The 27,711-nt window shown below is 45.0% G+C and overlaps 2 protein-coding genes across 2 annotated transcripts in view; both read left to right on the forward strand.

Annotated features, from left to right (window-relative positions):
- Positions 1–14,177, forward strand: LOC117778375. Its single transcript, XM_034613878.1, has 4 exons — positions 1–1,323; positions 6,084–6,353; positions 10,438–12,126; positions 13,908–14,177. Exons 1-4 carry the CDS (start codon positions 1–3, stop codon positions 14,175–14,177), a joined length of 3,552 nt encoding a protein of 1,183 aa, XP_034469769.1.
- LOC117778525 (solute carrier organic anion transporter family member 5A1-like) overlaps positions 13,734–27,711 on the forward strand; it is a 16,165-nt gene continuing 2,187 nt past the window's right edge. Inside the window, exons 1-8 of the mRNA XM_034614195.1 lie at positions 13,734–15,401; positions 20,626–20,755; positions 21,306–21,523; positions 21,930–22,094; positions 24,025–24,223; positions 25,786–25,945; positions 26,651–26,895; positions 27,374–27,438. Coding sequence (XP_034470086.1) covers positions 14,456–15,401; positions 20,626–20,755; positions 21,306–21,523; positions 21,930–22,094; positions 24,025–24,223; positions 25,786–25,945; positions 26,651–26,895; positions 27,374–27,438 — 2,128 coding nt within the window. The 5' untranslated portion in view covers positions 13,734–14,455. The remainder of the gene's footprint in view (positions 15,402–20,625; positions 20,756–21,305; positions 21,524–21,929; positions 22,095–24,024; positions 24,224–25,785; positions 25,946–26,650; positions 26,896–27,373; positions 27,439–27,711) is intronic.

A 27,711-nucleotide genomic window follows, 5' to 3' on the forward strand; every position in this document is an offset into this window, starting at 1 on the left:
ATGGCGCAGCAAGAAAATCAACTGGACAGAGAAATGTTCTGCTGTTCGATCTGTCTGGATCTACTGAAGGATCCGGTGGCTACTGTCTGTGGACACAGCTACTGTAAGAGCTGTATTAACACCCACTGGGACAAAGAGGAGGAGAGAGGAAGCTACAGCTGCCCTCAGTGTAGACAGACCTTCACACCGAGGCCTGTCCTGGGGAAAAACACCATGTTAGCTGGTTTAGTGGAGGTGCTGAAGAAGACTGGACTCCAAGCTGCTCCTGCTGATCACTGCTATGCTGGACCTGAAGATGTGGCCTGTGATGTCTGCACTGGGAGAAAACTGAAAGCTCTCAAGTCCTGTTTGGTTTGTTTGGCCTCTTATTGTGAAAAACACCTCCAGCCTCATCTTCAGTCAGCTCCATTTAAGAAGCACAAGCTGGTGGAGCCCTCGGAGAAGCTCCAGGAGAACATCTGCTCTCGTCACGATGAGGTGATGAAGATGTTCTGCCGCACTGATCAGCAGTGTATCTGTTATCTCTGCTCTGTGGATGAACATAAAGACCACGACACAGTGTCAGCTGCAGCAGAAAGGACTGAGAGGCAGAGAGAGCTCGGGCTGAGGAGACAAACAATCCAGCAGAGAGTCCAGGACACAGAGAAAGATGTGAAGCTGCTTCAACAGGAGGAGGAGGCCGTCAATGGTTCTGCTGATAAAGCAGTGGAGGACAGTGAGAAGATCTTCACTGAGCTGATCCGTCTGCTGGAGAAAAGAAGCTCTGATGTGAAGCAGCAGATCAGATCCCAGCAGGAAACTGAAGTGAGTCGAGTCAGAGAGCTTCAGGAGAGACTGGAGCAGGAGATCACTGAGCTGAAGAGGAAAGACCATGAACTGAAGCAGCTCTCAGACACAGAGGATCACAACCAGTTTCTACACAACTACCCCTCACTGTCACCACTCAGTGAATCTACACACTCATCCAGCATCAGGATCCGTCCTCTGAGGTACTTTGAGGACGTGACAGCAGCTGTGTCCCAGGTCAAAGGTCGACTACAGGACATTCTGAGTGAGACAGAGACAGAGATTTTACAGATTGTGTCTCAAGTGGATGTTTTACTGCCACAACCAGAGCCAGAGACCAGAGCTGACTTCTTAAGATATTCACAGGAAATCACACTGGATCCAAACACAGCACACAGACGTCTGTTATTATCTGAGGGAAACAGAAAAGTAACACGTATGAGTGAAGATCAGTCTTATTCTAATCACCCAGACAGATTCACTGATTGTTGTCAGGTCCTGAGTAGAGAGAGTCTGACTGGACGTTGTTACTGGGAGGTGGAGGTGGAGGTGAGAGGAGCAGTTGGTGTAGCAGTCACATACAAGAATATCAGCAGAGCAGGAGACTCAGGTGAATGTAGATTTGGATTCAATGATAAATCTTGGATGTTAGCTTGTCATGTAAACAGTCATAACTTCTGTTACAACAGCATCTGGACCCCAGTGTCAGGTCCTCTGTCCTCCAGAGTAGGAGTGTACCTGGATCACAGTGCAGGTGTTCTGTCCTTCTACAGCGTCTCTGACACCATGACTCTCCTCCACAGAGTCCAGACCACATTCACTCAGCCTCTCTATGCTGGAGTTTGGGTTGGTTCTGGAGACACAGCTGAGTTGTGTGAACTCAAATAGACTCGAGTCATTAAAAGCAGTGATTTAGATTCTGTGTTTAAATCTTTAACTTCTTTTGTCTCCATGTTTGTTGATCAAAGTTCGTCGTGGTGACGTTTCTGCTCCACACAGAGATCAGCTGTCAATCAAACACTGACCTTCCTTTATCACACATATTCAGTTCTCACTTTGTAAAGACAGAAATCTATAATTACACTGACATGAATGTGTTTGAAAGAACTAATGTTGCTGTTGTTTTCTAAATCAATGTAGAAATCAGGTTGTGTGATGTTTTAGAACCTGTATTGATCCTGATCCTCATCAATGAGATGATTCTTTGTTCTTTTCTTTTCCACATGTGAGACGGAGGTGAAACAAACTGATTGTGTGTCCATGAAATCACTGAACAAGAGTCACTGAACAGACTTTACTGATGAAGTGATCAATGAACTCAGAGCGTCAACATGTCCAACAGACCAACTGCACTCTGGTTGGATTTACAGAGCATCAGTGTTATGGGATGTTTGGTCACATTGTAAATGTGGAACCTGGTTTGTTTTTATCACGGCTCATCTCTGTAAAGTGTGAATCCACTCGTCCTCGTTGTATTGACATATTTAGTGAACGGGCATATTGATCTGCTGCTGCGTACGTTTCTGTTCTTTTTGATTTTCCTGATCTGAACCAGCAGTTCCATTGGACAGTGTCCTGATCGAGTCCCTCTGAGGGTTTGTCCTGCAGCTCTCATCACATGTGTTTCTTATACATGTGTATATACATTTAAATCTCTTATATATTTATAAAGCAATAAAAATCTAATGTGTGAAGAAGCTGAAAGTTGAAATAAAGAATAAATCCAGTCTGTTCTTTTGTCTTCATTCCAGGATCTCATTCAAAGCTGATGGAGACAAAGTGAAACTCCTGTGAGAGAATAACTGAGGCAGTTTCCTCCTGAAACTCCACAAACCTCAGTTTTCATGTTCAGTCTCTGTCTTTGCAGCTTTTCTGCACTAAAACAGCTTCATCGCAGACAAATGAGCAAAGTTTTCTTCCACTCGCTGATTTTCAAAACCCAGATCTTGTTTGTGATCTCAGTGGATGAAGAGAGTTCGTCACACAGATTTAAAGAAGTGGAGAAATAATGGTTTGGTGAAGTTTCAGAGTGAAGACGTTGAGTTGAGTCCTGACACACAAGCCACATATTGGAGATATTGTGATGTTGTGGACTTGAGGTCGTTCCGTTTATCGTGCTGTTGATTTTCATGAGGATGAAACTTCACAACGAGTTTGTCGTGTTGCTTCAGTGTTTCACGTCGTCACCTCACGGACAGACGGTCCTGGGTCGTACAGTTTGAATCCAGACTGGATCAAAACTTCTTGACACCAAATTTGTCCGAGGTTTAACCCACAAAACAAACGTTGCTTCTTGAAGAGGTTTTGTAGTTTCTGCAGAGTTAAAACAGTAAACGGTAAAAACACTCAGGATCAGGTTCCTGACGACTGGGATCGATTCTTTGCTCCGTCACAGACAAACTTCATCAACTGTTTCAGAACAGAAAGAACTTTGGTGTCACTTGTATTATATAGAAACAGTTTGAGCAGTTTATCATTTTCTTTGATAGAAGCTGAACAGCTGTTGACATGGTTCCTTTGCTCTTTGTCATTGTTCTTCTTTAGAACTCCATTAACTTTGCTGTAAGTCTGTATCATCTCTGGCTGCATGTGCTGTTGTAACAGCTCAGCTTAACACTGAGGGGGACAGAGCTTTAGAAATAAGAGTCTGAGACTCTGAAACAACCTGAGGAAATACAGCAGGCTGAGTCAGAAGCTTCCTTTAAATCCAAACTTCAAACCTGCTGTTATCGTACCACGATTTGATCTAATTCTAGTTTTTAAAGTGTGGTCATGATTACATTTCTGTCACCTGTAGTGTTTTTTAGGGATGCACCGATATGGAAATTCTTGGCCGATACTGATACTTAAAACAACAATCTAGCCGATACCGATACCGATATTTGTTTATTACTTGAATAATATGAAAAACAGAAAAAGGGACAAGTGTAACTTTAGATGCCCTGGTGTCGGGGTAAATGACGTATTCTCCAAGCAAGCCTTTAGCCCCCCCCCTCTCTCTCTTTTTATCTATATGACTGCTTGTGTGGCTGTAGTGGATGGGCAGAGGGGGACATTTAATTATGTGATTGGGAAAATTGGGAAAATTAAAACTCCAGGACAACAGAAGGGGAATACAAAGTATGGGATGCATATTTGATCATTTATATCATATAAAATATGTCATTTATATCGTTTAAAATCATTTTTCAGTCTGTTTCCTGGCGCGATACGCTCGCTCGCACGCCGAAACCATCGGTGAAGGGCGCTGGCGCGGCGCGGTGCATCGCAGCCCATGTGAACCGCACAAAGGTTTAACGGGGGGGGGGGGATGGGAGGCGCCTGGCTTTCCTTGGCGCTGCGCGGCGCTTCAGTGCCCGGTGTAAATCCGGCGTCAGTGTACCATAATCTGGATGCCAGATTGGCAGGCTGCAGAAAACATACCAATGAACATCGGCCAATGTTATCGGTGAAAGTCAAGTTTATTACCGATACGCCGATAGCAGTAAACGAGGCGAATATCGTCCGCTACCGATATACGGCCGATACATCGGTGCACCACTAGTGTTTTTATACTTTGACTCTTTCATACGTGTGTTTTAATGTGTTTTTACTTGTGTTTTTCATTAGTGAAGCACTTTGTAAGTTGTTTTTTATTCCATTGAAAAGATTCGTTAACTTTTCTGGAAACTTTGAAGAATGTGAATCTTACAACCTGTGATGTTGTGAGCTGAATGTGACAGTTCCCAGAGCAACTATTCACTTTGAAATGTGATAACACAGATAAAAACTCACAACCAGCTCCTCCCAGTCAGGATGTGTCTGTGTCTCCTCCCTTCACAGATGTGTAAGTGTAAGAACCAGTGAACAACAAGCTGTGAACTGTGGGAGATGAGTCACTGCAGGGAGTGAACGAGAGGGGGAGGAGCAGAGATCTGTATCTGTTCAGAGGAAGTGAACCTGTTCTACAGTCTCTGGCACCAGCTGAAATGGCGCAGCAAGAAATTCAACTGGACAGAGAAATGTTCTGCTGTTCGATCTGTCTGGATCCACTGAAGGATCCGGTGACTACTGGCTGTGGACACAGCTACTGTAAGAGCTGTATTAACACTCACTGGGACAAAGAGGAGGAGAGAGGAAGCTACAGCTGCCCTCAGTGTAGACAGACCTTCACACCGAGGCCTGTCCTGGTGAAAAACACCATGTTAGCTGTTTTAGTGGAGGAGCTGAAGAAGACTGGACTCCAAGCTGCTCCTGCTGATCACTGCTATGCTGGACCTGAAGATGTGGCCTGTGATGTCTGCACTGGGAGAAAACTGAAAGCTCTCAAGTCCTGTTTGGTTTGTTTGGCCTCTTATTGTGAAAAACACCTCCAGCCTCATCTTCAGTCAGCTCCATTGAAGAAGCACAAGCTGGTGGAGCCCTCGGAGAAGCTCCAGGAGAACATCTGCTCTCGTCACGATGAGGTGATGAAGATGTTCTGCCGCACTGATCAGCAGTGTATCTGTTATCTCTGCTCTGTGGATGAACATAAAGACCACGACACAGTGTCAGCTGCAGCAGAAAGGACTGAGAGGCAGAGAGAGCTCGGGCTGAGGAGACAAACAATCCAGCAGAGAGTCCAGGACAGAGAGAAAGACGTGAAGCTGCTTCAACAGGAGGAGGAGGCCGTCAATGGCTCTGCTGATAAAGCAGTGGAGGACAGTGAGAAGATCTTCACTGAGCTGATCCGTCTGCTGGAGAAAAGAAGCTCTGATGTGAAGCAGCAGATCAGATCCCAGCAGGAAACTGAAGTGAGTCGAGTCAGAGAGCTTCAGGAGAGACTGGAGCAGGAGATCACTGAGCTGAAGAGGAAAGACCATGAACTGAAGCAGCTCTCAGACACAGAGGATCACAACCAGTTTCTACACAGCTACCCCTCACTGTCACCACTCAGTGAATCTACACACTCATCCAGCATCAGGATCCGTCCTCTGAGGACCTTTGAGGACGTGACAGCAGCTGTGTCCCAGGTCAGAGGTCGACTACAGGACATTCTGAGTGAGACAGAGACAGAGATTTTACAGATTGTGTCTCAAGTGGATGTTTTACTGCCACAACCAGAGCCAGTGACCAGAGATGACTTCTTAAAATATTCACAGGAAATCACACTGGATCCAAACACAGCAAACAAACATCTGTTATTATCTGAGGGAAACAGAAAAGTAACATGTATGAGTAAAGATCAGTCTTATTCTAAACACCCAGACAGATTCACTGGTTGGTATCAGGTCCTGAGTAGAGAGAGTCTGACTGGACGATGTTACTGGGAGGTGGAGGTGGAGGTGGAGGTGAGAGGAGTAGTTGGTGTAGCAGTCACATACAAGAATATCAGAAGAGCAGGAAACTCAGATGAATGTGAATTTGGATCAAATGATAAATCTTGGTCATTATATTGTTATGTAAACAGTTATAACTTTTATTACAACAGCATCAGGACTCCTGTGTCAGGTCCTTGGTCCTCCAGAGTAGGAGTGTACCTGGATCACAGTGCAGGTGTTCTGTCCTTCTACAGCGTCTCTGACACCATGACTCTCCTCCACAGAGTCCAGACCACATTCACTCAGCCTCTCTATGCTGGAGTTAATGTTTATTATCCTGCAGACACAGCTGAGTTCTGTAAACTCAAATAGACTCGAGTCATTAAAAGCAGTGATTTAGATTCTGTGTTTAAATCTTTAACTTCTTTTGTCTCCATGTTTGTTGATCAAAGTTCGTCGTGGTGACGTTTCTGCTCCGCACAGAGATCAGCTGTCAATCAAACATGATGGGCGGCACTTTGAAGTCCTCTCATTGGTCGTTGTGTTGTTAGTTGATCGACCAGCATGTTTACTTTATCACTAACCACATTCATGTGTTTCTATGTTGCCTTGTGTTTTCTCGTGTTTTTTGAAAAGCGCCCGACAAATAAAACTCTCATGACTCAAATCAATCAACACTTTCGGCTCCTGTCCTTGACTGACGCGTGCTTTGATGTTTATTTTGAAGGTACATCCTGTCTGTTTCCGGTCTGTTTTGAAGCTCGCTTCCTGCGCCTTGACGCAGCGGATTGTGTTGTTCAGGTGTTTCTGGTTCGTTTGTCGGACGGTGAGTTGTGAGTTGTGGGTCTGACGTGAAGATCTAAAGTCAGTGGCGTCGCTGTCAGGAGAGTGAAGCGCGCCGCCGCCATTATTGTCTCACCTGTACGTTCAGCCGCTAGCTTGTGCGGCTAGCTGCCAAGTCAGCCGTGTAGTAAACACACTTCCGGTTCTTCCTTTCATAGTAAAACTCGATAGAAGCGCCTCACTCAGCAGGTTAAAATAACCTCCTCTAATAAACACTATTCCTTCACCTCCAATGCAAAACGTTCCGAGGTCAAGGAGACATGTGAAGGAGAGGTTGTAAGGAGTTAGGAAAGGAAACCAGGTTGCAGAGAAAACCCCGCTCCACTTTCACTCAGCTTTTAAAATCCTCACAAATAAATAACCCTCAAATAAAAACAACTTTATTTCTGACAGAATATACACAGGATTATACAGTTTCCTGTTCAAATCAGAATGACATGTCCTAAGGATTTTTTTCAGTTCAATTACTCACAGGAAGAATCAATGAAATAGAGACAAATTCAAATAAATCTTACAGCTGAAGTGTTGAAAATATGAACGTGAAGAATACATGTTCATATAGATGTGATGATGATGTTGAGAACGGTAGGTTCAACAAGCTTCTTATTCACTGGACAGATGTGAGCTCAACAAACCTTTGAGGACCCTTCTTCAACATAACATGCCTCCATGCTGCTGCTGTGGTGTCTGTAAGCCCCGATATTCAAATTCAACTGGAAACAAGGTTATTTATTTTATAAGTTTTTAATCTAAATGTCCTCTGATATCCTCCTCTGGAGCAAGGTTTGTGCATGAATCACAGCAGACATTTAGGTTAAAAACATGGTGTAAACGACTCCGTTTTGAGTTGAATTTGAATGTCTGGGCTTATGGACACTTGGATGACACCACGGGAGCGGGGGTTTTTTCTTGGACTGGAGGTTGTTACTGGGAGGTGGTGGTGGAGGTGGAGGTGAGAGGAGGACTTGATGTAGCAGTCACATACAAGAATATCAGCAGAGCAGGAGACTCACGTGAATGTGAATTTGGATCAAATGATAAATCTTGGATGTTATATTGTAATGTAAACAGTTATATCTTTTATTACAACAGCATCAACACTCCAGTGTCAGGTCCTTGGTCCTCCAGAGTAGGAGTGTACCTGGATCACAGTGCAGGTGTTCTGTCCTTCTACAGCGTCTCTGACACCATGACTCTCCTCCACAGAGTCCAGACCACATTCACTCAGCCTCTCTATGCTGGAGTTAGGGTTTATTATGGAGACACAGCTGAGTTGTGTGAACTCAAATAGACTCGAGTCTTTAAAAGCAGTGATTTAGATTCTGTGTTTAAATCTTTAACTTCTTTTGTCTCCATGTTTGTTGATCAAAGTTCGTCGTGGTGACGTTTCTGCTCCGCACAGAGATCAGCTGTCAATCAAACACTGACCTTCCTTTATCACACATATTTAGTTCTCACTTTGTAAAGACAGAAATCTATAATTACACTGACATGAATGTGTTTGAAAGAACTGATGTTGCTGTTGTTTTCTAAATCAAAGTAGAAATCAGGTTGTGTGATGTTTTAGAACCTGTATTGATCCTGATCCTCATCAATGAGATGATTCTTTGTTCTTTTCTTTTCCACATGTGAGACGGAGGTGAAACAAACTGATTGTGTGTCCATGAAATCACTGAACAAGAGTCACTGAACAGACTTTACTGATGAAGTGATCAATGAACTCAGAGCGTCAACATGTCCAACAGACCAACTGCACTCTGGTTGGATTTACAGAGCATCAGTGTTATGGGATGTTTGGTCACATTGTAAATGTGGAACCTGGTTTGTTTTTATCACGGCTCATCTCTGTAAAGTGTGAATCCACTCGTCCTCGTTGTATTTACATATTTAGTGAACGGGCATATTTATCTGCTGCTGCGTAGGTTTCTGTTCTTTCTGATTTTCCTGATCTGAACCAGCAGTTCCATTGGAGAGTGTCCTGATCGAGTCCCTCTGAGGGTTTGTCCTGCAGCTCTCATCACATGTGTTTCTTATACATGTGATTATACATTTAAATCTCTTATATATGTATAAAGCAATAAAATCTAATGTGTGAAGAAGCTGAAAGTTGAAATAAAGAATAAATCCAGTCGGTTCTTTTGTCTTCATTCCAGGATCTCATTCAAAGCTGATGGAGACAAAGTGAAACTCCTGTGAGAGAATAACTGAGGCAGTTTCCTCCTGAAACTCCACAAACCTCAGTTTTCATGTTCAGTCTCTGTCTTTGCAGCTTTTCTGCACTAAAACAGCTTCATCGCAGATAAATGAGCAAAGTTTTCTTCCACTCGCTGATTTTCAAAACCCAGATCTGGTTTGTGATCTCAGTGGATGAAGAGAGTTCGTCACACAGATTTAAAGAAGTGGAGAAATAATGGTTTGGTGAAGTTTCAGGGTGAAGACGTTGAGTTGAGTCCTGACACACAAGCCACATATACAACGAGTTTGTCGTGTTGCTTCAGTGTTTCACGTCGTCACCTCACGGACAAACGGTCCTGGGTCGTAAAGTTTGAATCCAGACTTGATCAAAACTTCTTGACACCAAATTTGTCCGAGGTTTAACCCACAAAACAGACTTTGCTGCTTGAAGAGGTTTTGTAATTTCTGCAGAGTTAAAACAGTAAACGGTAAAAACACTCAGGATCAGGTTCCTGACGACTGGGATCGATTCTTTGCTCCGTCACAGACAAACTTCATCAACTGTTTCAGAACAGAAAGAACTTTGGTGTCACTTGTATTATATAGAAACAGTTTGAGCAGTTTATCATTTTCTTTGATAGAAGCTGAACAGTTGTTGACATGGTTCCTTTGCTCTTTGTCATTGTTCTTCTTTAGAACTCCATTAACTTTGCTGTAAGTCTGTATCATCTCTGGCTGCATGTGCTGTTGTAACAGCTCAGCTTAACACTGAGGGGGACAGAGCTTTAGAAATAAGAGTCTGAGACTCTGAAACAACCTGAGGAAATATAGCAGGCTGAGTCAGAAGCTTCCTTTAAATCCAAACTTCAAACCTGCTGTTATCGTACCACGATTTGATCTAATTCTAGTTTTTAAAGTGTGGTCATGATTACATTTCTGTCACCTGTAGTGTTTTTATACTTTGACTCTTTCATACGTGTGTTTTAATGTGTTTTTACTTCTGTTTTTCATTAGTGAAGCACTTTGTAAGTTGGTTTTTATTCCATTGAAAAGATTCGTTAACTTTCTGGAAACGTTGAAGAATGTGAATATTACAACCTGTGCTGTTGTGAACTGAATGTGACAGTTCCCAGAGCAACTATTCACTTTGAAATGTGCTAACACAGATAAAAACTCACAACCAGCTCCTCCCAGTCAGGATGTGTCTGTGTCTCCTCCCTTCACAGGTGTGTAAGTGTAAGAACCAGTGAACAACAAGCTGTGAACTGTGGGAGATGAGTCACTGCAGGGAGTGAACGAGAGGGGGAGGAGCAGAGATCTGTATCTGTTCAGAGGAAGTGAACCTGTTCTACAGTCACTGGCACCAGCTGAAATGGCGCAGCAAGAAAATCAACTGGACAGAGAAATGTTCTGCTGTTCGATCTGTCTGGATCCACTGAAGGATCCGGTGACTACTGGCTGTGGACACAGCTACTGTAAGAGCTGTATTAACACCCACTGGGACAAAGAGGAGGAGACAGGAAGCTACAGCTGCCCTGAGTGTAGACAGACCTTCACACCGAGGCCTGTCCTGGTGAAAAACACCATGTTAGCTGTTTTAGTGGAGGAGCTGAAGAAGACTGGACTCCAAGCTGCTCCTGCTGATCACTGCTATGCTGGACCTGAAGATGTGGCCTGTGATGTCTGCACTGGGAGAAAACTGAAAGCTCTCAAGTCCTGTTTGGTTTGTTTGGCCTCTTATTGTGAAAAACACCTCCAGCCTCATCTTCAGTCAGCTCCATTGAAGAAGCACAAGCTGGTGGAGCCCTCGGAGAAGCTCCAGGAGAACATCTGCTCTCGTCACGATGAGGTGATGAAGATGTTCTGCCGCACTGATCAGCAGTGTATCTGTTATCTCTGCTCTGTGGAGGAACATAAAGACCACGACACAGTGTCAGCTGCAGCAGAAAGGACTGAGAGGCAGAGAGAGCTCGGGCTGAGGAGACAAACAATCCAGCAGAGAGTCCAGGACACAGAGAAAGATGTGAAGCTGCTTCAACAGGAGGAGGAGGCCGTCAATGGCTCTGCTGATAAAGCAGTGAAGGACAGTGAGAAGATCTTCACTGAGCTGATCCGTCTGCTGAAGAAAAGAAGCTCTGATGTGAAGCAGCAGATCAGATCCCAGCAGGAAACTGAAGTGAGTCGAGTCGGAGAGCTTCAGGAGAGACTGGAGCAGGAGATCACTGAGCTGAAGAGGAAAGACCATGAACTGAAGCAGCTCTCAGACACAGAGGATCACAACCAGTTTCTACACAGCTACCCCTCACTGTCACCACTCAGTGAATCTACACACTCATCCAGCATCAGGATCCGTCCTCTGAGGACCTTTGAGGACGTGACAGCAGCTGTGTCACAGGTCAGAGGTCGACTACAGGACATTCTGAGTGAGACAGAGACAGAGATTTTACAGATTGTGTCTCAAGTGGATGTTTTACTGCCACAACCAGAGCCAGTGACCAGAGATGACTTCTTAAAATATTCACAGGAAATCACACTGGATCCAAACACAGCAAACAAACATCTGTTATTATCTGAGGGAAACAGAAAAGTAACATGTATGAGTAAAGATCAGTCTTATTCTAATCACCCAGACAGATTCACTGGTTGGCGTCAGGTCCTGAGTAGAGAGAGTCTGACTGGACGTTGTTACTGGGAAGTGGAGGTGGAGGTGGAGGTGAGAGGAGTAGTTGGTGTAGCAGTCACATACAAGAATATCAGAAGAGCAGGAAACTCAGATGAATGTGAATTTGGATCAAATGATAAATCTTGGTCATTATATTGTTATGTAAACAGTTATAACTTTTATTACAACAGCATCAGGACTCCTGTGTCAGGTCCTTGGTCCTCCAGAGTAGGAGTGTACCTGGATCACAGTGCAGGTGTTCTGTCCTTCTACAGAGTCTCTGACACCATGACTCTCCTCCACAGAGTCCAGACCACATTCACTCAGCCTCTCTATGCTGGAGTTAATGTTTATTATCCTGCAGACACAGCTGAGTTCTGTAAACTCAAATAGACTTGAGTCATTAAAAGCAGTGATTTAGATTCTGTGTTTAAATCTTTAACTTCTTTTGTCTCCATGTTTGTTAATCAAAGTTCGTCGTGGTGACGTTTCTGCTCCGCACAGAGATCAGCTGTCAATCAAACATGATGGGCAGCACTTTGAAGTCCTCTCATTGGTCGTTGTGTTGTTAGTTGATCGACCAGCATGTTTACTTTATCACTAACCACATTCATGTGTTTCTATGTTGCCTTGTGTTTTCTCGTGTTTTTTTGAAAAGCGCCCGACAAATAAAACTCTCATGTCTCAAATCAATCAACACTTTCGGCTCCTGTCCTTGACTGACGCGTGCTTTGACGTTTATTTTGAAGGTACATCCTGTCTGTTTCCGGTCTGTTTTGGAGCTCGCTTCCTGCGCCTTGACGCAGCGGATTGTGTTTTTCGGGTGTTTCTGGTTCGTTTGTCGGACGGTGAGTTGTGAGTTGTGGGTCTGACGTGAAGATCTAAAGTCAGTGGCGTCGCTGTCAGGAGAGTGAAGCGCGCCGCCGCCATTATTGTCTCACCTGTACGTTCAGCCGCTAGCTTGTGCGGCTAGCTGCCAAGTCAGCCGTGTAGTAAACACACTTCCGGTTCGTCCTTTCATAGTAAAACTCGATAGAAGCGCCTCACTCAGCAGGTTAAAATAACCTCCTCTAATAAACACTATTCCTTCACCTCCAATGCAAAAACGTTCCGAGGTCAAGGAAACACGTGAAGCAGAGGTTGTAAGGAGTTAGGAAAGGAAACCAGGTTGCAGAGAAAACCCCGCTCCACTTTCACTCAGCTTTTAAAATCCTCACAAATAAATAACCCTCAAATAAAAACAACTTTATTTCTGACAGAATATACACAGGATTATACAGTTTCCTGTTCAAATCAGAATGACATGTCCTAAGGATTTTTTTCAGTTCAATTACTCACAGGAAGAATCAACGAAATAGAGACAAATTAAAATAAATCTTACAGCTGAAGTGTTGAAAATATGAACGTGAAGAATACATGTTTATATAGTTGTGATGATGATGTTGAGAACGGTAGGTTCAACAAGCTTCTTATTCACTGGACAGATGTGAGCTCAACAAACCTTTGAGGACCCTTCTTCAACATAACATGCCTCCATGCTGCTGCTGTGGTGTCATCCAAGTGTCTGTAAGCCCCGATATTCAAATTCAACTGGAAACAAGGTTATTTATTTTATAAGTTTTTAATCTAAATGTCCTCTGATATCCTCCTCTGGAGCAAGGTTTGTGCATGAATCACAGCAGACATTTAGGTTAAAAACATGGTGTAAACGACTCCGTTTTGAGTTGAATTTGAACACTTGGATGACACCACGGAGCGGGGTTTTTTTCTTGTATTTTTACTTTTGAAGAAACGGTCACCGGTTACTTCAATTGCTTTGGATTTGGCTGCAACAATGTGTACCCCTGAAACTCCACCAACGCTTCACCCAATCCTCCATCGGCATAGTGCCGAGTAGATAATGAGTGAATGGTCATTTTTCGGTGAACTGTCCCTTTAATTAACGTCTGCGCTTTTATTTTGAAGTGCGCCCCTCCCGCTTCCGTCCCGCTGCAGCTTGACGCAGTTGTTTTGAAAACAGCACTGCGGTGATTCTGCGGACGTCTCCTCGCTCTCGGGACTCCTCGGTTCTCCTTCGACGACTCCTCGTGTTCTCCTCGTGTTCTCCTCCGCTCTCCTCATCCAAACCTCACGCGCACAAAGGCGCTCTCTCTCGGCCGCAGGTGGGGCGGGTGGGGGGAGAGAAGTGGTGCGGCCACAGCATCGGAGGCAGTCCGGAGGAGGATGCCCTTGACTGGGGGGAGGAGCTGGTGGAGAAGGAGGGAGCACCACCATGTAATGCACGGAGCGAAGGGGACGTTGTGACTGTGTCGTCTTCATTGCAGGGGCCGTCAGGGATGCGGCGCGGGCTCTCCGGGTTCGAGGAGCAGCGGCGTCCTGCTGAGAGAGGGCCGGCTGCGAGTCTGCAGGGAGCCGTGGCCCCGGAGCCCTGAGCGGTGTCCACCTCCCGATCAGATGTCGGCAGAAGGCAAGTGTGCATGACAAGATCAACAGACCCCAGAGGCTGCCCTGCCTGCGCTGCAGATAAACTGTGAGTCTGCTGCGACTTTGCCTTTTCTGGGCCTCTTTGGGCACCACGGACTCCATCTGGAGGAGTAGATGTACCTATTAATAATGAATGGAATGGGCAGCAGCCCCTGAATTGAAAATGTTGCCTTGAAACCAGATTATTTTCCTGAGCCCTGAAGCAAGGTGGTTTTGACTGGAAACAATGGCTGACCACGAAGAAGCAGAGTTGTCCAAGTCCCTGCAGAAGGAGGATGGGTTTTCCAGCGAGCAGGAGGAACCAGGCTCAACCTTCAAATCTAAAAGTATGCCGATTTTAAATGACGCGGTGCCACATAAGGAAAGCTTACTGGCTGGTTCTGTGCGGATGTCCATAACGGCGGAGGAGAGCACGGAGTTCATCCAGCTACCGGCCAAGACAGAGTCCCCAACGAGAACAAACTACCTGCCCAAGTCAGGAAAGTCGGCGCTGAACAGGCCGAGCTCGTACATGGAGAACACTGAGATCAGAAGGAGTAAAACCATGGCGAGGAGGAAGGCCCCGGGGTTTTTCGCTTCTAAGCTAGCCACGGTTCGTCTGCCCAGTCGGAAGTACCTGAGCATTATCTTGCAGGACTCTCGCTGCTTCCTGTTCTGCATGTGCTACCTGACGTTCATCCAGTCTCTCATGGTGTCGGGCTATCTCAGCAGTGTCATCACCACGATAGAGAAGAGATACAGCCTGAGGAGCTCCGAGTCAGGCCTGCTCGTCAGCTGTTTCGACATCGGGAGCCTCGTGGTGGTCGTCTTCATCAGCTACTTTGGTGGGCGGGGCCAGAGGCCTCGCTGGCTGGCGGTAGGCGGTATTTTCATAGCCGTGGGCGCCGCGCTCTTCTCCTTGCCTCACTTCATCTCCCCGGCCTACCAGATCCAGGAGGTCAACTCATCGTCTGCCAATGAGGGCCTGTGCATGAACAGCAACGCCAGTGGCAGGGACCGCGTCGATATCACTTCCTGTCCCAGAGACCAGGAGGGAAACGAGCACAACCTGTACGTGGCGCTGTTCATCATCGCTCAGATCCTGGTGGGCATGGGATCCACGCCCATCTACACGCTAGGACCCACCTACCTGGATGACAACGTCAAGAAGGAGAACGCCTCATTGTATCTAGGTAAGAGTTTGTGAGGATTGTTCAAACACGCAGTTTGCAGGTTTCATTTCAGCCGACCTCTACGGCAGCTGGTCTCACCGAAGGGGTTCGTCTCGCTGGTTTAAAGGAGACGTGTGATGCTTTTTCAGTCCATTGCACCGAATTCAACACTGCACCTTCTCTGGCCCTTAACGACTCACATGACAAGCGTGAAGCTGATCAGATGAAAAGTTTTCGAGATATGCAAGACACAGACAGACAGATGGAGAATTCTGTAATTAGTAGATAGATGGATATCTATATCCATCCGTTTCCACACTGAGTTGCTGTCATTCCTTCCATTTACCAACATTGCCACCGCCTACATGTCGCACCACAAATCAACAATGTGACCTTGAAACTGCCCCCCCCCCCCCCCCCCCCACACACACACCTCTCCTCTTTTCTTATTGCATGCCTCCCCAGAAGTTCTCGCCCCAGTAGCCTCAAACAAGGTGGCTCCTAATTAAAGCAACAAATGAGCGCTGTGTTATGAATGAAAGTACGGGAGGGAAGCGGAGGGAAAACGCTGAGGTCTGCATTCCTGTCATTGAGAGGAGTCAAAGTGCCACAGAGGCCCAGCGATGGTCCAAGCCCTTTTGTTTTTATGTCTTTTTTTAAGAGCAGGAACTAGAGGAGAAAAGACGGGGCGGGGGGGGGTTGATCAGTGGAGAAGCTGGTGGGTGGCACCATGTCATCTGCTAGGAGAGTGAAATGTGATTAGACACTTTCCAGGTTGTAGTTTTAATAAAAATAAAGTAACGCTAAGGACAAAGTTTGGAAATTAACCCTCTAGAAGGTTCAGGTTCAGTGTGTAGAATGTAGTGACATCAAGTGGTGAAGTGTCATGTTGCAGCTGAACCCCCCCCCCCCTTTCAGAACATGAAAGAGAACCTGTGGTAGATTCAGTGTCATAGAAACTCAAAAGGTTGAGTTGGTCCAATCTAGGTTACTGTAAAAAAACATGGCTGCCTCCGTAGAGAGGACCTGCTCCTGATGTGAATATAAAGTAGTTAAGTATAAACGGCCCATTCTAGGGTAAAGAAAACAACAATTCGTACGATATAGATGAAACACACTAGTGAAAACATCACTAGGAATATTTCATATTCAGTATCTGCTAATAGAACCTTTCACCCAAATCTTACACACTGGACCTTTAACCTTTAGGCATTTTGTTGTTGTGGTGACCGGACTTTGAGGTAGCTGCTAGCTAACTGTAGGCTTACGATTCTTGCTGCCAGAGCCACGTAGAGAGAGAGTGTTGCCACCAGAGTTAAGTGTAATGTAATCGAGACGCATGCAGTGATGCTTGTGTTGCCTGTAAGCTCGGGAACTATTTCAAAAGAAAAAAAATGTTCATGTGACATAAATGGCACATGTCACTGAGGAGATGAGGAATTGCGGTGCAGGGAAACATCAGCTCAGTGTTGACATGATGTGGAGGACACCCTTCCTCAAATTGACCCTTCAAATAAACTTTAGAGCTGATTTCAGCTGATAAAAATGCCATTCAGGTGTTTTTAAGTGCAACACAATCATTTGCTGTGTTAAATGCAGATTAATTAGCATCAGTCTAATTCTACAGTGTGTCTGTGCAAAGATGGGCATCTCATGCGACTTAGCCTACTGAGGTTATTATGTTAGCGGCAGACCAATGAGATGAGTGGAGAGAGATGATGTCTTTAGTGAACCTGCGAGGATTCAGCTTGAATGTGTGTGAGCACTGCAGCTGTATGCATTCAGCCCACAGCTTCATCTCTGCACACACTTTAAAAAAAGGCAGAGAGAAAGAAATTGATTCTGTACCATTTGTCTCAGAATCCAAGTCAAATGTGTTGCCTGGTAATAGAGGGAGGGAAAGTTTTAACTGGAGTTTCTAGTGACGTTTAGCCAGTAGTAACAAAATGCGACATCTTATTCAAGGCCCCTGCGCTGCATCGAAGTAATGAACACAAGGGACGTCCAGCTGGGACAAAGATGGGATTTAACTATTGTTGCTTTAATCCAAATTAAAATTCAAACTGTGCATATAAATCACAGACTGTCAATAAAGATGGACGACGCATCTCCACTTCCTCTCATTGTATAAAAATGAATTAAAATTGAAGTCATTTGGAGCCCGAGTCTTGACGCTGCGCCGCCGCTGCTGCACAACGAGCCGTTCAGCGAAACAACGCAAACAAACCCCGACGCTACAGCGCGCCGGTTTCTTCAAAGCTTTTTAATATTGAACATATCACGAGTCCAAATCTCACCAAATTCAACACTGACTTCACTGGTCCCTCAACAACACACATGCCAAGTGTGGAGCCGACGAAAGATGAACGGTCATTGAGATATGAGAGTCAATGACAGACAGACTGAGGTTTCTGGAATTATTAGATGGCAGAAGCGGAGACAGTAGTTTATCAGCACCGCACGGTTTTGTGATGGCATTAGTGCTGCACACACTCTACTTGGGAACAAACCTTCTGGTCCCTTTTGGCCCTGCTTTGCATTAGCCTACATATGAGATCATGCCCAAAGGCGAAACAGACATCCATCAGAATAATTCAGCACAATATTGCTTTGTAACCCCAATAAGAGATGCTCTGTTTGGCTCCCGTGTGAGGCAGAGGACCACGCTGTGGCCTCTTTCAGTTTGAATGATGGATTACCATTGCCAGTTAGTTTATTTAGCAATGAATTGATTCTTCGTTTTGTCTGTAAAATCACAATTTCCCTCAGTTTAAGTTGACACAAAAGAACTTTTCCCTCCATCAGCACCACAATGTCTGTCAGGCTCCTCGTATCTCTGCGTTGCCCGACTCGCCGCCTGCTCGCCGTTTATCCCTCTGCTGATGGTCTGCATCACGTTACGTAACGTGACAGCCTGCCAGCCCAGGGTTTTCCCTCTTCTCCGGCTAGATGGGGGATTATCCACGATGCCGCTGGGTCCCCTTGGAAAGCCCAAGTCCTCAATCCCATCCCTGCGCTTCATCATCCCAGGCTTTGGCCAACCGAGTCGGATGATGTAATAGTTGAGTGGAGAGTTGGAATGGAGCAGCAGAAAATATAGTTCTGTGAAGATGCTCTGCAGATGAGGAATTGCAGTGCTCATGATGTCTTTCTGGAATATCTTTGTGTTTTTATGGGGGAAAGGTCCTGAAAGTGTATGTTGTGAAGCACTTCGTAATCTTGTTCAAATAATTGTTATACAAATAAAGTTATTGTTTTTATTATAAGGTGAGGAATATCATGCATGAGAAATTTCTGAATTTCTCTGCAGGGTTTGGTTTTTGAGGAATCTAGCTTTTTCATGCATTAGGGCTGCGTTGGACGGACAAATTCATACATCACATGTAGTGCTGACTTGATCAGAATATGAATCACTAATGATTCTGATAATAAATGTATTTTTAAAGTAGTTTTTCAGGTGAAAATGGTGCTTGTTCGCTGGTGTGCGAGACAAACTATCAAGGAGACCTGCAACAATTAGTCACTTGATTTACTGATCAACAGAACGTTCACCAGATTGATTATCAACTATTTCATTAAGTGGAAAATAGTTTTACTCATTCTTTTTAAATAAAATATCTGATCTGATCATCAGTTTATTAACTAAATAATAAATTGAACAATTGGTAGATTGAAATAATTGTTACCACAATCGATCGTGGTCTGTATTCTTTGCTCTGGTTCATCCACGAAGTTGTAAAATGAAAAATAAAAATAACCGACAAATGGAAAAAAAAGCTACAGCAAACCAGATGAATGTCATTAAAAGAAACAATGGTAAAAAAAAAAATAACTGTATAAAGAAATCTAGAGCAAACTGTAAAAAAGTTAACAGAAATAGAATTAAAATTTAGAAATAATTGCTAAAAAACAAAGAATTTTGAAAGGAAATCTCCCGTATGTGTTGCTCCAGTCGGAAGATAAACACTTCTCATTATACAATTTTTAGTTTTGCGGACACACAACCAGATGACCTCTCCTCACTTAAAGGCGCACTTCCCACAAATGAAAGATGAGTTCTCAATTTTGTCTCCGCCGTCGGCCATGACAGCCGGTGACACTTCACTAGCAGGTTGTCCTTTTATTTTGAAAAGTATGATTATAAACTTCTACATGAGGCGTCATTGCAACGGCTGCGGACGTGAACCCAGAGCTCCCAGTGAGTTCCCAGGGCTCTGGCTGTTAGATGGGGCTGGTCTGGTGCCTGGCCCAGCTTGGAGTTTTTAAGTCACGCCACTGGATTCTTGTGTTTGCTTTCAACTCCGGCCAAGGACTTTAAGATTTTAATTCCCTCTAATTGGAGAAATCTTATTCTCAGCCCCAAGCGGGCCCCTTACTGCACGGTCATATGATCTGCACACATGACCCACACACATGGCCTTTTGTACCCTGCCCATAATGCTAGATTAGTTTTGATTTGGAGCGTTACATAAGGGTTAAAGTTAGGCAAATGTCATTGAGTTTGGATAATTGAATAACGGAATCTGACCAGCATCACTTCTTCTTTGGGCAGATGTTTTTAAAATCATGTCCGTCAGACCCAGTTGGAGTCCAGGGAAGTGATCACGATTTCACAAGTGTCTTAAAATGTTAAGCAGTTTATGAAACAGTTACCAACCTGATAAAATACGGAAAATGCCAGAAATCACTTCTTATTCGCCGCTCTAACTAAACTAATATACTTTAAAGATGTGTCATCGGATCTCACTCGTCAATGCCTGATCCAGCATTTTCAGCAGTGTCGCAGTCATTTCCGATGCTGGTATCACAACATCTCTAAACACAACCCTAATGGAGTAATAATGCTGGATAATAGAAGAAGGCAGTTGTTGAACTTTGTGCAGCTTCAAAAGAATAGTGAGACGTATGTGATGACTCTCCCTAAAGAAAGCAAATATCTCAGGATGAAAAACCGGTGCCACACACGTAGACGACTCCAACGAAGATATCGAGAGTTTTTGGTGATAAGAGCCAACGTTGGTGTCGATGTGATGTAAACAAAGACGTGTGGTGTCCTTCCTCCTGCTGCTCCACCCGTCACCTGAAGATTTCTGTGTTGTTGTGAATGTGTCAGAGCGAAGAATCTCCAGCTGAGTTGTTCATGCGTGAAAGACAAACTCTTGAGAAAGTCCGGACCCAAAACTGCAGAAATGGAGGATGTCTGGAGCGCTATTCTTATTACTTTCCCTCTGTCTCCTTTCCTCAGCCATCATGTATGTGATGGGAGCATTGGGCCCAGCAGCGGGTTACCTGCTGGGAGGAGTCCTCATCGGCTTCTATGTGGACCCCAAGATCCACAACATTGACCAGAGCGATCCGCGCTTCATCGGCAATTGGTAAGAAATATGTGTCTGGTTTGGCTGATACATATGTGAAATATGTGTGTGTGTGTATACACATATACATGTAGTTAGAGCTTTGAGAGACCTGAGTTTTCAATCCTGATATTAAAATATATTTGCCTCCCTTGTTTTGTGGATCCGAAAAATAATCCGATCCATGACTAAAAACTGGTGCCGTGAGAGAGAAGTTAAATGCTTGTGAAGCATGTTTGCTCTTCCGGTCATCTTAAATACCAATCTGTCAATCTGCCGCTGCGTGTGAGATGTGGTTACTCATCTATTCGCAGCCCTCGGTGATGCCATCCTCTAACTGGCAGCATAACCAGTGACTCAGTAGCAAACAGCCACTGGCTTCCTACAGGAATTAGAGGTGATGATAGCAGGAAGAGGATGGATGAGCGTGCCAGGCCGGACTATTCATTTATTTATGTGCACAATGAAGTGCGGCCTTCTGTGACGGATTCACCTGAACTCACCGCTCGATGGCAACAAAAACATACTTGTTTGCCTGTATGTTGAGTGATGTGTTTCTACGTGTGTCCAGGTGGAGCGGGTTCCTGCTGTGTGCCGTGGCCATGCTGCTGGTCATCTTCCCCATGTTCACCTTCCCCAAGAAGCTGCCGCCCCGACACAAGAAGAAGAAGAGGAGGAAAAAGGTGAGCCTGGACGACTTGTCCAGCGACGACGACGTTCTCAAGGAGAAGAGCAACAACAAGAGCCAGGGGGTCACCTCGTCCATGGGCTTTGGCAAGGACATCAAAGGTACCAGAGAATACTGCGACGTCATCAGCGATGTCAGCCGCCTCTCTCCGACATCACTGATGATGTTGTCAACTAGAAATGAACTATGCACCAGATCAGGGGCTGCTGATTTCAGAGGCTGCATTTGAAGACCCTCAAGGCTTTCCAATTTCCAACGCTCCCTCGAATGCAGATGAGAAATGCGTCCTTGAGTAAACGCAGACCTGAGTCCATTTAGTCGACGTGTGTCTTTAAACTTCAACAGGACGCAGAATGAATTTGGTGAAAGTACCTTCACATAGGGCTGGACGATAAAACAATATCAATATTTATCTAATTATTAAACGGGTCGAATCATCACAAGGTCAAGTCAGGGCCGAGAGCAGGACGAGATAACCTTTCTGTCTTTCGTCTTTCACTCTTCCAGATCTGCCCAAAGCAGCGGTGAGGATCCTCAGCAATGTGACCTTCTTGTTCGTCAGCCTGTCGTACACGGCAGAAAGCGCCATCGTCACCGCTTTCATCACCTTCATCCCCAAATTCATCGAGTCTCAGTTTGGCATCCCGGCCTCCAGCGCCAGCATCTACACCGGTGAGCGACGCAGCAAAGACACGTTTCATCAAGTGACGTTTCATCAGTTTAATCTACTGTTCATCATTCCCCTTGTTGAAATCTGCTGTTCCGAACTGTTCTCTCTCTTCGCTTCACTTCAATTTCTGCCTGGTCAGCGCTGCCCTGCTGGTTTTAACAGAGAGCAGAGCAGGAGAGGCTGTCGGCCCAGAGCTGCACACCAACACACATAAATAATAAAGAACCTGCTGGTCCTCAAATGAAGGGGGCACCTGGGACGCTGAGCTGGAGCACTGAGTGCATTACACACTCCTTTAGACACACACACACACACACACACACACACACACACACACACACACACACACACACACACACACACACACACACACACACACACACACACACAGATTCAAGCGCTAAACCACTCCCAGTTGCATGCTGAAGCGCGCATGCTTAAACAAGCATACAGGCAGATGGAGCTGTATGCATGTTATCTTGTTAAATGGTTGTTTACAACATGCTACTAACCAAACACGCTCCATAAATCATGGGCGGATAATGTTGATCTTTTTCAATCTGGGGATAAAGGCATGCGTTTTCCGACTGTTTAGCCGTGAAGACATTCATTGCGTTCACAATTTAACTTTGTGGGGGGGGTTGTGTAGCTCTTTGACCTTAGTCAGTAGTAACGAGTAAGGCCACATCCATCCTACTATGTTTTCAAACTAAAACGGTCTTGGAGCGTTTGGGCTCTTTTCCGGTTTTAATCCCTGGCCACACTAACGCACATCACGTGACCGCTCACGTACACGGGGCATGCGCGTGTTGTTTTTAAAAACTCACATCTGTCCAGATAAGTTCCATCTTTGTTATCAGAAGGGTTCCAGTGTTTTAAGTGTTGCGTAACGGCCTCAGCTGTAGGATAAGTGGGCTGTGATGGAAACTGCCCTTCAGACACATTTTCATACTACGCCAACGGCTTGTGAGTGAAATGAGATTACTGCTTGGGAACCGGCTCATGGAAGTTCTCCATGGAGTATGATTGGGATTTGGTAGCTGAGTGGGGACAGCATGGCACTAGCACCCCCCCCGCCAGTGTTTGTGGTTTTAGAAATCATGTAGTGTCTAGAGTCTTGTTCATGTTGTTAAATCTTTTCTCCTGGGTTATGCACCGGTAGCAGGAGGCCATGCTCCGTGTCTATGTGGGAATTTGACGACAGAGAGATGAGAGATCAAATGATTGTCAGGCTTTAGGATGGACATGATCAACTGATTTGTCCCTGCTCAACAAAAGCTATTCTGTTTGGCATTATGCTTTTTTTTCATCTTTTAAATATTAATAAACATCTCCATTTATGTGAGACACTGTCTTTGTTCATGGATGTTGTAAATAATGTTATTTTGTTGATGCTCTTCTGTCCGAGACTCTCTGAGGTTTCTACGTTTCGTGCTGCATTGCTTCCTGTCGAGCTGATTTACGGAGCTTTTATTTTGTCAAGTTGTGAACTTGGGTCTGAAGATTGCGTCGGTTGTTAAAAAAATAACATAAGTTCAGAAAATCATTAAAATTTACGTTAAAACCACACACACACCATGAGTCAGTTGCAGATAAACCAGGTAGGATGAACACACAGTTTTCTAACTTCACTCGGCATCGCAGACGGTTTATAAAAAGCTCTGAACACAAACAATAAAAAGTGACGACTCACTAATGAGAAGGAATAAATCTGAGAACACAACATTACACACAGGCAGGTTAACAACGGGGACTGAACTTGTTACGTAAAAAACGAATACATCAGAATCACATGTCTCATGTTTCTACAACTTAACTAACTTACTTGTTCTTATCTGGCTGGATTGGAGGACTCACTGGCCCCAATGTAAGAGGCTTTAAAGACAAAGGAGGCCATGTTATTTACATCTGCTTTTCTTTCCTCTTCACCAGGTTTGATTATCGTGCCGAGTGCCGGCGTCGGCATCGTCCTGGGCGGCTACATCATCAAGAAGCTGAAGCTTGGAGCTCGTGAGTCGGCCAAGCTGGCCATGATCTGCAGCGGCGTCTCGCTCCTCTGCTTCTCCACGCTGTTCATCGTGGGCTGTGACAGCATCAACCTCGGAGGAATCAACATCCCCTACACCACCGGGTGAGGAGCGTCGGGGGGGGGGGGCGGGCGATGCTAACGGGGAAGGGAGCATTGTGAACACTGCCGACGTATTTCTGTGTTGAGGCAGTTTGTTTTGTGTCTTGTCTGAACTGAAGCGTTTATCCTGGGAAGAAAGAAGCTCTCAGATTTGAATGCTGGATACATCTGCACACACTCGTTCTGACCTCAGCCAATGAGGTGTTTGTTTGTTTGTTTGTTTGTTTGTTTGTAAGCAAAGTTTGACACAAAAAGCTTGACTGGGGACTGTTGGGCCTCGGCGGGGGTTCGAACTCTACTGAGCGTCATTCTGCTTTTTGATTTGACATTTTTCTGCTTCTTTTAAACACCTCCCTTGGAGTCATTCTCTCTAATTCCATGATTAATCAGGGTTTTTGAAAGATTTCATTCAAATCGGAGCCGGCCGTTTCCTGACTGCAGCTTGGCCTTTCTCCAATCAAATCATTTCCTGGCCTGTCAGAGTCGGTGGCAGTGTTTATCGGCCCATCTGTGGCCGATGTCGGGAGGAAGCAAGCGCTCAGATCAGTGCTTGATAACAGATAACAAGCTGGTAAACTGAGGCCTTTTCTCTTGGACGGAGCGTCCCCCAGAGCGATTACATGGCAACGATGGAAAATGTCCAAGGACAGCTTGGAAGAGACGAGTCTTGGCTGGCTGCCCTCTCTTTTCTCTCTCCTGTGCTTTTCCTCTGGTCTTATATTCTGCTGTTTGTCCGTCGTTGCTGCCGTCCTCTCTTCAGCCTCCGTTCTGCTTTCAAATCCTCATTTTGTATTCTTTAAAATGTCCTGCATCTCATACGTCCCTCTCATACCTGTGCCTCTTCTCCATTGTCCTTTCCTTCTCACGTCTCCTCATCATCTCAGAGGCTTAACTTCCTCCTTGTCTCTCGTCCTTCCTTCTGTCTTTTCCGTCTTGTTTCTGCCTCATCCTCTATTTGCCATCCGTCCTTTTTGTCTCTACATTTTTTCTCTTCCATCGTTTCAGTGTGCGACAAGAACTTTTACTAAATCAGTTTAAGACAAAACGGTTGTTTGCTCAGCTGCCGGCACGCCACCCTGTTCCTGCATGTGAAATATCTAAACGACGACAGATAGCCATGAAATTTGATGCAGACATTTATCTTATATATTCTCGTGACGCGAGTGATCACCTGACTTTTCATCAAGTTCGAAAAAGAGGTCAACTATTCCACAGTTCATGGCAGCAGAAAAAAAACCAGCTGAGCCTGAGCTGTAATTTTGGATCAGTGCTGACACAGCATGTTACAGGGCAGTGGTCATATGCAGATATACAAGACACTGCTGAGCGCCAGCAGACAAACATTCAGCTTCCAGGTTTGGAAATGACGCGGTTACACAAAACGGTATAATAACAAAATTATTGTGCACGAGTTACAAGACAAATCTCCAAACCTGAGCCACAATCTGAAAGTGAACTGGTGTCAAACTGCAGACAAATATAATCGAATGTCTTTTTTTTTTTTTTTTTATGCTTGATGAAACCTAAACAGCTGTTGTTTATCTCTTCATATCTCCTCTCTCCAGCCCGACTCTCACCATGACCCAGAGGAACCTGACCGGGGGTTGTAACGTGAACTGCGGCTGTAAAATCCACGAGTACGCTCCGGTCTGCGGCTCTGATGGCATCACGTACTTTAACCCGTGCCTGGCGGGCTGCAGCAGCGTGGCTAATGACAGCACCGGGGTAAGAGCCGAGGACAGAGGATGACCAGGGACAGGCTCAAGCAGACATTCATCATTTCAGTGCTGAAACTCCACAAAGCATATCAAGCTTTTACATAATGTCTTGATGCCCGAGTGAAAACCAGCAAATAGATTTGATTCTGACCTTTTGTTGAAGAAATGTAACTGTTGTGAAGAGTTTAAAGAAGTTGGTGCTTGTGTGTTTTTAAAGGGCCAGTGTGCAGGATGTAGGTGGATCTATCGGCAGGGAGGGAATGTAATATTCATAAAGATGTTTTCTTTAGTGTAGAATCACCTGAAATTTAGTATCAAGGTTCTACATCGGGAGCGCCTCCTCTTCCACAGAGTCTGAGCACCTTTCGTGTTTTTATGTGACCTGAAGGCCACCGTAGCTTCTCCCACAGGCTTGGAAGAGGAAGCTGAGGCGGGGGGGTTACGCAGCTGGTTGTTGGAAAAACGTGCACAAGGAGATGAACAGAAAAAATCCCTGAGATCTGAAGAACCGTTCATTTTACCAGCTTCACACTTGTGTGTTGGTGAGAGTCCGGTGAAGTGAAGTGTGCGATTTGGTCACGTGATACGTTCGATAGTAAAAAAACACAGGTCAAACAAACAGGTTTAGAGCGAACACTGCACTCGTTCAACTAGTTGAGGTCGCAAGAGAAAGTCTCTAAAACTCCACGTTCATTGTTTGTCTTCCCTCCAGGTTCGGAACTACTCAGACTGCGCCTGCGTCCAGAGTCGGCAGGTCATCACGCCGTCGTCCAGCGGTCAGGGTAGCAACCAGCTACAGCTCGTCATCGTCAAGACCTACCTGAACGAGAATGGTTACGCCGTGTCAGGGAAGTGCGACCGCACCTGCAGCACGCTCATCCCCTTCCTCATCTTCCTCTTCATCGTCACGCTCATCACTGCCTGCGCCCAGCCCTCCGCCATCATCGTCACCCTCAGGTACGTTGGTTGAACAGCTGAATTGGACACAGCAGACACAGAAACTCTTCCGATTTTCCATTGTGGGATTATACCCAGATTAGTTTTAAAAACTTCATAATCTCACAAACCCAAGGAAGAACCCGTTTTTTCATTTTCTTCTCTTTCACATTGTGAAATAGGGAGTTTTAATTTTTTCACTTTTTCTTTTATTGCTCAAGAAACACTGCAGAGACACTCAGAGCATCTCAATACATGTGTGTGTGCAATATGGTGATAAAGTGGCCAAACAGCCTGGGTAGAGTTACGTGCTCTCTAGTTCTTTCATGATAAACTGACTGACTGACAATCATAAGCACTTCATTTCTGTATTGAAGAACAGAACATGATCACAAAATCTTGTTTTATGTGTTAAATCCCATTCATCTGGCTGTGTGTGCGTAGTCTCATGCACTTTGGTTCCTGTGTGTACACGTGTCCGTGTGGTTGTGTGTTGCAGGTCTGTAGCGGAGCAGGAGCGGCCGTTCGCCCTGGGGATGCAGTTCGTTCTCCTCAGGACTCTTGGTGAGTAGAATCGCTGCAGGAGAAAAGAGAAAACCACTCCTTCATTTGATTTATTCATTTATTTTCTTTATGGGGACGGAGGATTTCTATGCCTGATATGAAAAACGTAACAAAAGTAGAATATCAGCAGAGTTATGTTTTTTTTTTTTACGATACCGATGGTAAATCAATACTGTAAAAACGTTCCCGGTGCCAGAACTGATACTTTAGCACAAAATGACAGTCGGTGATAAGAACGGCTTTTTATTGACAAAGCAAATTTGAAGTTGAAAT

Source organism: Hippoglossus hippoglossus, chromosome 17, assembly GCF_009819705.1.
Source record: "Hippoglossus hippoglossus isolate fHipHip1 chromosome 17, fHipHip1.pri, whole genome shotgun sequence".
Lineage (NCBI taxonomy): Eukaryota > Metazoa > Chordata > Actinopteri > Pleuronectiformes > Pleuronectidae > Hippoglossus > Hippoglossus hippoglossus.

What these genes read in the sequence shown, in the direction of transcription:
- LOC117778375 (XM_034613878.1), top strand. Translation starts at nt 1, where the DNA reads ATGGCGCAGCAAGAAAATCAACTGGACAGAGAAATGTTCTGCTGTTCG. An exon ending in TGACTCTCCTCCACAGAGTC is followed by an intron (nt 6,354 to 10,437) that starts CAGACCACATTC and finishes CCTGTTCTACAG; the next exon opens with TCACTGGCACCAGCTGAAAT. An exon ending in CAGACACAGCTGAGTTCTGT is followed by an intron (nt 12,127 to 13,907) that starts AAACTCAAATAG and finishes TCTCGGCCGCAG; the next exon opens with GTGGGGCGGGTGGGGGGAGA.